The sequence below is a fragment of the Sinocyclocheilus rhinocerous genome, unplaced genomic scaffold (assembly GCF_001515625.1).
Source record: "Sinocyclocheilus rhinocerous isolate Xijiao unplaced genomic scaffold, SAMN03320098_v1.1 scaffold1654, whole genome shotgun sequence".
In the NCBI taxonomy this organism is placed as follows: Eukaryota; Metazoa; Chordata; class Actinopteri; order Cypriniformes; family Cyprinidae; genus Sinocyclocheilus; species Sinocyclocheilus rhinocerous.
Genome location: NW_015639533.1, coordinates 773,477 through 784,697, shown reverse-complemented (window position 1 = coordinate 784,697; position 11,221 = coordinate 773,477). Strand labels below are relative to the sequence as shown.

Genomic DNA, 11,221 nt, shown 5'->3' with positions numbered 1-11,221 from the left:
CCCCCCCCCCCATCCTGGTTTTAACATTTGTGTTGACGTTTGTATTACGCATCTATTAGGTTGCCAACACCCCAGTCGACGTCACACACTGATATACTGTGGTGATGTTCCATTTGGACACTCGTGGCATCTGCCAGAGAGATTTTCCCTCTCCTGTGTCTGGAGAGAACACTGGGAAATGTTGTGAAATCTTGAGTTGCGTCAGCATGACATGTTTCTTTATTGTACAGATGAATTAGCGCAACTGATGCTCTTAGACGGCAGCAGACTCGTCTCAACATGCCGGCCTTGTTCAGTCAGAGCACTGCCAGCTATAGCCACAAACACACACACATTCTCACCTGCACTGTCATGTACCTCACACCTGCTCAAATGTGTGATTTTTCTACGCAGACTAATGAAAAAGGTCATTAGAGTGCAGGAGTTTCCACTCTGAGTAAAATTAAAAATACCAAATTCATATAATAGAATTAAAACATTTATTTGACTAATTATTTGTATATATTGTATATGATTTAATAGATTTTATATATTGTATATGATTTAGTGAGATTTTAATCTCACTTAAATTTTAACACTTTAAAATTCAAATTAATACTTTAATCAGCAAGGATGCATTAAATTGATCAAAATGGTAGTAAAGGCTATTATAATGTTACAAACATTTTCTATTTCAAATAAATGTTGTTCTTTTGAACGGTCTATTCAAACAATCCTGAATAAAGTATCATGGTTTCCACAAAAATAAAGCAGCACATCTGTCTAAAATATTTGATGATGATAAATGTTTCTTGACACTGAAGACTGGAGTAATGGCTGCTGAAAATTCAGCTTTGCCATAAGAGGAATAAATGACATTTTTAAATATATTAAAATAGAAGGCAGTTATTTTAAATTGTAGTAATATTTAACAATATTTCGTTTTTTTTTTTACAGTATTTTTGATTAAATAAATGAAAAACAATAAAAATCTTACCAGAGTTTTGAATGGCAGTTGGAGCCATTGCAGGACAAATTCAAACCCTGTTGCAGGACAAATTCAACATGTTTAAAACGTATTATTAATACAATATACTGCATGTGCTTGTTTTAATGGTTGTGTGTTTGTTTAGGGTCCGTTACCAAACACCTGTGGTCATTTCTGGGAGATGGTGTGGGAGCAGCGCTGCCGAGGGGTTGTGATGCTGAATCGCGTTATAGAGAAAGGCTCGGTGAGAGAAACACACACAGTACCTGTATCTGCCACATGGATACACAGACTCACTTTGAATTAGGGGTCGACCGATATGTGTTTTTCAAGGCCGATGCCGATACCGATTATTACAGATCAAGTAGACCGATAACCGATATTTTGAACCGATATATATGTCTGGTGTAAAAATTTAAATTAATGTCAAAATTAAGAATAACAAGGGCTCTGACAAAAACTGCCTTCCCTGGTGTTGGTTGAATGTAGTACTCCCACAGTAAACTCTTTATTTTAAAGAGTTAAACTCTTTATTTTTTGGCAAACAAAGGGTTTACCATTAAAATTAAAACATGGAAGAAATAGCGTATTGTGTGATTATTCTTTTAAACAAAAGTTGTAATAATTGTTGTAGTAGTCAGGGGTTAAAGCAAAAAAAAAAACTGAAACTGAAGGCCACAGAGTGCTGAGTTCTGACAGGCTGCATCAGAGCCAAATAGCGCGTTTCAAAATTAAGTTATTTTATCGGCGTATCGGTTTTGAAAATGACCGATACCGATAATCAGAAAAATGCTTAATATCGGCGCCGATAATCGGTCGACCCCTACTTTGAATACCTGCCTGCAATGCTTCTAGCATGCATATGGAGTGTGTACATGAGTTGTGTGTGTGAGGTTTGTGTTGTGTGGTTATAATGAAGAAGTGTGTGTGTATGTACAGATAAAGTGTGCTCAGTATTGGCCTCAGCGAGAGGAGAGGGAGGCTGTTTTTGAAGACACAAATTTCAAACTTACTCTGATCTCAGAGGATGTGAAATCGTACTACACAGTACGACAGCTGGAGCTGGAAAATCTGTCGGTGAGACACTTGATCTTCCTTTCATCTCATCCAGTCGTGCTTTGAGGTTATATATAATCCTACTTTAGTCACTTTCATCCATTTAGCAAAAGTTCTTTATTTTTATTTTTTTTACAAAATATGTTGCATGTTCTTAATGTTTTGTTCAGAACTTCTATCTGGACAGGTTTGTTGACTTCACTCAACAGTTTCAGGATATTGCAGATGCCAGAGGTTTATTTCTAACAAGCACATGCCCGTGGTGATTAATGCTTGTGTCGCGTGTGTTTAAAGACACAGGAAACACGGGAGATTCTTCATTTCCACTACACCACATGGCCAGATTTTGGCGTGCCAGAGTCGCCTGCATCTTTTCTCAACTTCCTGTTCAAAGTGCGTGAGTCGGGCTGTCTGAGTCTAGAGCACGGTCCTGTCGTGGTCCACTGCAGCGCTGGTATTGGCCGCTCTGGAACGTTCTGCCTTGTAGACACCTGCCTTCTACTGGTGAGAGGACTGACCGCTTGTATGTAATGCCAGATCTGCCGGACAAGAGTGCTGGTTAATATTTAATCTTTTTACATAATGGAGCATGTACAACAGCATATTGGTTTATATTATTACATTTCAAGAATCATGGCATTGATATTTATGCATATGGCAGATACAATTCGATGATTATTGGTACAACAGCACTCTTTTATTTCAAAAATAAAATATACTCTATTGTTCAAAAGATTGGGGGTCAGTAAGATGGTTTTCTTTCAAATAGAAATTAATAATTTTATTCATCAAATATGTGTTAATTTGATCAAAAGTGACAGACATGTATAATGTTACAAAAATGATATCAAACAAATGCTGTTCTTTTGAACTTTCTATTCATCAAAGAATCCTGAAAATCACGATTTCCACTAAAAAAACATTAAGAAGTGTTTCTAACATCAATGATATAATGAATATGAATTGAGAAGCACATCAGCATATTAGAATGGTTTCTGAAAGATCATGTGACACCAAAGACTGGAGTAAAGGCTGCTAAAAAATCAGCTTTGCATCACAGGAATAGACAACATTTTAAAATATAGTAGTCAACATTTGAAGTGGATCAAAAAAGTTCATCAAAGACAAGAACGCATTTTGGTTTTAGGACAACTTTAATGAAATGTTGACTACTGTATATTAAAATAGAAAACAGTTTAAATTTATGAGATTTATCTGGATTTCTCATGTGTACTTCACTTGACAGTCACTCTGACCAGCACCGGCAGATTTGGTCTTGCTTTTATTTAGAACTCAGTAAAAAGATTCCAACATCCTCTAAACAACTGCTATGTGTGTTCTCAGATGTCTCAGAGGAAAGATCCAACATCAGTACGCATCCAGGAGGTCTTGCTGGAAATGCGGCGATACCGCATGGGTCTGATCCAGACAGCTGACCAGCTGCGTTTCTCTTACATCGCTGTCATAGAGGGTGCCAAGTACATAATGGGAGACACATCTGTACAGGTAATGAAAGTCATGTTAAAGAACCAATTTTTGGATGCTTTGCTGAGGTATTATAGGATGTAGAGCTGAGCAGGATGATGCTGTATACCATTAAAACACTCTATGTTTTAAAATGCTCTACCACTTAAAATGCTCTACCACCGAGCTGTAGTTGTTCCTATGGCTCAGTGGTAGAGCATTGTGTTAGCCGTGCTAAAGGTTGTGGGTTCGATTCCCAGGGAACACACATACTGGTAAAAAAATGTATAGCCTGAATGCACTGTAAGTCGCTTTTATCCAAAGCGTCTGCTAAATGCATAAATTATTAAAATGATTAATTATTAAATTATTAAAAACATTTGGGATTGGTGAGGTTTTCTTAATATTAAAAGTTTCTTAAAAACGCTCACCAATGCTGCATTTATTTGATCAAATATACAGTAAAACAGTAATATTATGAAATATTTACAATTTAAAATAACTGTTTTGATGTAATTTATTGCTGTGATGGCAAAGCTACATTTTCAGCGGCCATTACTCCAGTCTTCAGTGTCACATGATCCCACAGAAATCATTCTAATATGTTGATCTGGGGCTCAAGAAACATTTCTTCTTATTATCAATATTGAAAACGGTTGCACTGAATAAAAAATGTATCCACCTTTTTCTTGCCGTAAAAATGGGCGCGGCCATTTGTAAATTCCATGGGTCATCCGCGTCCAGCTATTTTTATCTGTACAGAACCGCTCCTTTTGCTGCTTGATATTGAAAATTGGTGTGTCTTACCATATTATTTTAATGTATTATCTTAATTATGAACACACTGGTTGGTAATGCAAACAGTTTTACCGTTTACTGCACGTTGTTATTCTTCTCATTATTTCCCTATAGCGGCTAATGAACCGGAAGTCTCACCCATAGGCTTGCTTCCGCGTTGAAGAAAAAGGTGGATAGAAACCATGATACTTTTTTCAGGATTCTTTGATGAATAGAACATTTAAAAGAACAGCATTTATTTGAATAGAAATATTTTGTAATCTTTCCTGTCACTTTAAAATTAAATGCGTCCTTGCTGAATAAAAGTATTAATTTCTTTCAGAAAATAAAATTTGACCCCAAACATTTGAAGGGTATTGTATTATGCATGAGTAGAAATATCAACTGGTAGTCATTGCTATATCATTTGAGCAATTAATTTTTTTTGTATAAAATTTTTTTTTTTTCAATTTTTAATTTTAGTTGAATCATTATAATTAAGTGTTAAAAATAATCATAGATTTTGGCCATAAAATGCCTAAATAAATAAATGAAATCCCTGTAATTTTTTATTTATTTAAATGATTTTATTATTGGAAAAATACTACTACCTCTAAATTATTTAATATAGAAAACATTTTGGTATTGAATGTCCAGCAAAAATATCCTCATATGATATACCTCATTGTCATAAAAAAACTCATCTGTGATAAATAAAAATTTTTGTTCATTTCACCCACCTTTAGTAGGCTGTATCGATCAGTGAAATGCTTGTGTTCATGTGTGAGTAGGAGTCATGGAAGGAGTTATCAAATGAAGAGGATCTCCCCCCTCAATTAACTCCTCCTCCTCCCAGACCACGGCCCCGAATAGACCCACCCAATGGCAAAGACGAACTGGTGAACTCTGACACCACCCACTTCTTCAGTGAGATAATAAAAAACAGCGCAGAAATCTGTGCAAACAGGTCAAACTCTCAATATCTCTCTCTTTCTAGTAGTACCCATCCAGCAGCCACATGCAAACATTTAGTTGTTGTGTTTTTACAGTGCGCCCCAGACATTCACAGACGGGTCAGAGCTTCGCAAACGGGCAGCCGGTGAGGTCGGAGTGTCGGCGTTGTTAAGCGAACCCGATGACCCAATTGTCGCAAGAGAAGCCCCTCCCAAACCTGCATGGTCTCCGCCCAAGACTCACACGGAGGAGGCGACTCCTGTTGCTGCCAGTGGAGCGTGGAGCCCCCTGCTGGCCAGTGTGTTTATGTGCACGGTAATGGCTGTAGGTGCTTATGCCTGTTACCGCACCTATTTCCACTGATGCCCTCTTTTTCCCATCCGTCTCTTTCTCTATCCCTCCATGTGCTGGCTATTGGCGGGAAAAGAAAAAGAGAGACACACAGACACTTTCTCAGCTGGACCTGGAAAGTTTCAGAGACTTTTCCTAGCCAAACTGCTGTCGCCTCCCTCTACACACACACTCTTACACACAATCTAATAAATGTGTGTCCGTTTAAAACCTCAGGGCCTCACAATTCAGGTGTTGCTACCCAAACGTTAAACACAGGTAACAGAAAATCCAAAAGACTCTGTTATTGCTGCAGTAAGTAAGGGAACTTTTCGTGGCATGTAGTTCACACTATTCAGGAATGAGTGTGTGTATGTGTGTGGAAGAGTGAGTCAGGGCACTCCCTAACACTCGTGGTACTTTGACGTAAAACAGACAAGACAGGACAGGCTGATCCAACTACTTGGGAAAAACACTGAGGTGGGCGGGGCTTAGTACAGGAAGTGCACTTAAAAAGACAGCGAACAAGAAACTCCTGCTGGGGCTCGGGGTCAGTTATGGGTTCAGGTATCAAGCAGCTGCTGCTTATTATTTCTGGCATTTAGGAGTGCTGAAACAAACATAATATCTATGAAACTCTATTGGGTCTGTGTATACACAGTGAATTGATTATTTGGATTGGACAAGTGGGAGTTTTGGCAAGTGCATAGCGTGTGTGTTACAACACAAGTAAAGAATAGTATTGGTTTGCTCTCTTTCCTGTATGTACCTCCCTCTGTCCTTTCTCCTCCCATTTCCGTTGCTTTTGGAATATTTCCTGGGAGCAAGAGATTTAGGAAACTCCAGAAAGAAAAAAAAAAGAGTGACTCCTGTTCTGACTCAGTCCTGATCAATGTCAAAGCACAGATGTTTAAGCAATTTCTTAATCAGTAAACTGATTCTTTAACACATGTAATAATAATAAAAATTAGGTTATTTTATTAGTATTTTAATGAAATTACAGAGGCTTTGTTCTCAGACCTAGTGAGCATTAACAAAAGTATCAATAAAACTTGTGCAATTAAAAACGGACCATTTTCCCTATTATTTGTGTGTGCTATGTATGTTTATCTTTTTTAGAATAGCAATATGTTAGCTTAGCGTCAATCATGTTAGAATCAAACTCTATTTTAGCAATTGCAAATTAAGGATCTCATGATTCTTTTCGTGTGGCCCACAAAGTTACTGCCTAAGCATACTATAAAATCACATGAGTGTGCAATGTATTTTTATGCCTAATAGAGCATCATGCCATTAGTCTTGTAACATACTAATATAGTCTGTTACATGATTTGTGTCACTGTCTATGTAGAGACTAACATGACGTTTAGGATGCTGCCTTAGGGGCTATTCACACGAACACATTTTTTTGTAAAAAACCTGAAATGCAGGCCAGCCCAGTGGAATGAAAAAAAAGTAAGGTCTAGAAACTTTTTTTTTTTTTAAAGTTCAATTGTTTGTGTTTATGTGCAAGCACAACAGTCAAACACATCCATCTAACTCAAACTAATAAACTGACAAAAACTAATAAAAACTAATAAAAATGACAAAAACATACAAATTGGCTAAACTTAAAATTAAAATATAAAAGTCAAAATATGAATAAATGCTATGATAGTAAATAAGAAATACTGAAATAACAAGTAAACCACATTTTGGCAAGGGAGAAAAAAAAAAAAGCTGGAGACGCACCTACACATGAGTGAATATTTCGGAACAATTTGAATTATTCCTTGAATAAGTTTCATATCTTGATTTGTCCCAGCACTCAAGAGTCAGTATCAAATGGCAACCGAAGTTACAAATTTTGGAATGATAAAAGAATTTAGGTTCAGTGTGAACTTTGACATGTTGTGTAGAGAAAAACAATTAAAAAGCAGCACAAGGGAACACAAAAACATGAGACTTGGAGCAGTGGAACTGAAAAAAAAAAACTTTCAAGAGAGATTAATTTATTCAAAGTTTAACTACTTTGAACTTGAATGTCACATTTTTAGAATCCTGTGTCATGATTGACAAGTCTAGTGCATGTTTACATAAAAAAATATAATTACACAAAAACACATTCTGTGTGAACCGCCCCTTAGGGGCCATTCACAAAATGTGCTTTTGCGTTTAAAACTGTAAGACGCAAGGTCTAAAGAAGCTTTATGACTTCTTTTGATTTTAGCGCTGAATATTTAGAATGACATGTAATGCAGCAAAATACACAAGACATGAATGCAATAGTTAAAAATGTCCATATAAAGCATATTTATGCAAAATTGTAGTGGAATTCAAAAATGTGTTGTAGATAAAGGCAGTATGTAGTAACCCAGTACTGGTTTGGAACAGAGAACATGAGTTTAAAATATTTCAAATAAGTATTAAAAAAAAATGTAAAAATAAAAACAAGTATATTTTTTCTTATTAGAGTATCTTGCCACATGCATCTTAGCTGCATCTTAAACTCAACTGAAATCAATTGCAAGTTTAGTTCCTGTAACGTGTGTGTTTGTCTGTAACACTAGTTGACGCATATGTCGAGCATTTTATGACATTTAGGATGCCGCAGTCGATATTGACAGTAGACAACAGAACCCACTGAAACTCAGCATGAACTGTGTAACCCTCAGGTTATCCTCAGCATATACAAAACAATCATAAAGTGTTTGCCATTATGACTGGAGTAAACCAGCTAAGCCCTCTCTCAGGTTCCATGATTGCTCTTGTTTATGCTTAAGTAAATGGAAAAAAATTTCTGCTGGCCATTGTGTATCTAGGCTCTGCTGGTCTAAGGGCACCCCTCAACCGCATCTTGTTTTTTTGAGGTTGGTTTCCTCAGCAACGAGCGTGTGCGCTGTAATTTCCTGTTGCTATGTTCACTGTGCGCATGCACTCATTTACACCTTAAGCTGATCTGCAGAGTTTACGTAAACAGCCATGCTCGGTGCTTCCCCTTCTTTACGACTAGTGCTTCCTTCCTCCGGCAAATGCACACTGATGTGCGCAAAAAGCTCTCGATGTAAACGCTGTACGATGACCTGTATTGTTTCAGATACAGGCCTAAGAGAACCGCCATAAATGATTAAATGGCACTTTACATGTTGGCCCATTTTAAAACAGCACCTCTGTTTTTTAAGAAGCCTCTTTAGACGAGAATGTAGGTCACTGAATTTTAGTTTAATCACAGTGAACTTTTGATTAATCACTGCCATGACACTAATTCTTGAGACATGGGATAAAAATTATCTGCTATTTTAATGGCACGATTTCCCAATTACTCAATTATATAGTTGTAGGTTACATGCATGTTTTTTCTTGTCAGCTGTCACACAGCTTGTACATAAGTAATTTGTAATTTTTACAAATAAAGTGACAAATAAAATGCTATTTAATACGTATGAAATGTTAATATGTATGAAATATGGTTATGTCAGTATTTTCAAGATATCCTGTGCCTGGCTGTGATGACTGCAAATCATTTTGAAACCACCCTGTAGCATCAATTCATTAGTTCATGGAAGTGAATACTAGATTTGTCATGATTTATGCCACATAACTTCTGTTTCTCACAGTGTTGATCCATAATGATACAGTGTTATTGTTAACTAAAACTATTCATTTTCAATAACTAAAACAAAGCTAAACAACACAAAATATAAATATTAGACGAAAAAACTTAGTGAGTTTTAGAAATTAACTTAAAGTTTCAGTACTAAAATTACTAAAACTGAAATAAACAAAGTAAGGCTTAATAGAAGTATATACAAACTAATAAAAATGACAAAAACATACAAATTGGCTAAACTTAAAATTAAAATATAAAAGTCAAAATATGAATAAATGCTATGATAGTAAATAAGAAATACTGAAATAACAAGTAAACCACATTTTGGCAAGGGAGAAAAAAAAAAAAGCTGGAGACGCACCTACACATGAGTGAATATTTCGGAACAATTTGAATTATTCCTTGAATAAGTTTCATATCTTGATTTGTCCCAGCACTCAAGAGTCAGTATCAAATGGCAACCGAAGTTACAAATTTTGGAATGATAAAAGAATTTAGGTTCAGTGTGAACTTTGACATGTTGTGTAGAGAAAAACAATTAAAAAGCAGCACAAGGGAACACAAAAACATGAGACTTGGAGCAGTGGAACTGAAAAAAAAAAACTTTCAAGAGAGATTAATTTATTCAAAGTTTAACTACTTTGAACTTGAATGTCACATTTTTAGAATCCTGTGTCATGATTGACAAGTCTAGTGCATGTTTACATAAAAAAATATAATTACACAAAAACACATTCTGTGTGAACCGCCCCTTAGGGGCCATTCACAAAATGTGCTTTTGCGTTTAAAACTGTAAGACGCAAGGTCTAAAGAAGCTTTATGACTTCTTTTGATTTTAGCGCTGAATATTTAGAATGACATGTAATGCAGCAAAATACACAAGACATGAATGCAATAGTTAAAAATGTCCATATAAAGCATATTTATGCAAAATTGTAGTGGAATTCAAAAATGTGTTGTAGATAAAGGCAGTATGTAGTAACCCAGTACTGGTTTGGAACAGAGAACATGAGTTTAAAATATTTCAAATAAGTATTAAAAAAAAAAGTAAAAATAAAAACAAGTATATTTTTTCTTATTAGAGTATCTTGCCACATGCATCTTAGCTGCATCTTAAACTCAACTGAAATCAATTGCAAGTTTAGTTCCTGTAACGTGTGTGTTTGTCTGTAACACTAGTTGACGCATATGTAGAGCATTTTATGACATTTAGGATGCCGCAGTCGATATTGACAGTAGACAACAGAACCCACTGAAACTCAGCATGAACTGTGTAACCCTCAGGTTATCCTCAGCATATACAAAACAATCATAAAGTGTTTGCCATTATGACTGGAGTAAACCAGCTAAGCCCTCTCTCAGGTTCCATGATTGCTCTTGTTTATGCTTAAGTAAATGGAAAAAAATTTCTGCTGGCCATTGTGTATCTAGGCTCTGCTGGTCTAAGGGCACCCCTCAACCGCATCTTGTTTTTTTGAGGTTGGTTTCCTCAGCAACGAGCGCGTGCGCTGTAATTTCCTGTTGCTATGTTCACTGTGCGCATGCACTCATTTACACCTTAAGCTGATCTGCAGAGTTTACGTAAAAAGCCATGCTCGGTGCTTCCCCTTCTTTACGACTAGTGCTTCCTTCCTCCTGCAAATGCACACTGATGTGCGCAAAAAGCTCTCGATGTAAACGCTGTACGATGACCTGTTTAAAGATATTCCACAACAAGTGTTCTATGGTTCACCACCTTTACATCACAGTCATCATAGCAACACTTTATGCGATTGACGGGGGGATGTTTTCATACACAGGACATGAAGCAAAAAACAGCATGTTCCCAAACATAGTACTCTGTGTTTTTCAGACTACTAAAAAAAAGGCCTGCTGACAATCTTGCAGAAAAACAGCAGCAGTATAAATTATGAATTGTGTATGTATTTGTATATGCTTGATTCAAGCTAAACTTGTCTCCCAAATTTGGTGCAATTTAATGTCTTAAGGGTTGCATGAGGGCCCAGGGCCCTTGAACTGCCAGGGGCCTTTTGCACAGTTAGATAGGGTCAAAGAAACCTAAATTCCAGAGTACTTAGCACAAA

General features: G+C 36.4%; 1 protein-coding gene across 1 annotated transcript in view; it reads left to right on the top strand.

The window, feature by feature from the left end:
• Nucleotides 1–5,662, top strand: part of LOC107751444 (tyrosine-protein phosphatase non-receptor type 1-like) — an 11,226-nt gene extending 5,564 nt beyond the window's left edge. The window contains exons 5-10 of the mRNA XM_016567178.1: nucleotides 1,113–1,211; nucleotides 1,907–2,044; nucleotides 2,318–2,527; nucleotides 3,368–3,529; nucleotides 5,056–5,231; nucleotides 5,314–5,662. Coding sequence (XP_016422664.1) covers nucleotides 1,113–1,211; nucleotides 1,907–2,044; nucleotides 2,318–2,527; nucleotides 3,368–3,529; nucleotides 5,056–5,231; nucleotides 5,314–5,581 — 1,053 coding nt within the window. The 3' untranslated portion in view covers nucleotides 5,582–5,662. The remainder of the gene's footprint in view (nucleotides 1–1,112; nucleotides 1,212–1,906; nucleotides 2,045–2,317; nucleotides 2,528–3,367; nucleotides 3,530–5,055; nucleotides 5,232–5,313) is intronic.
• Nucleotides 5,663–11,221: the final 5,559 nt, after the last annotated feature.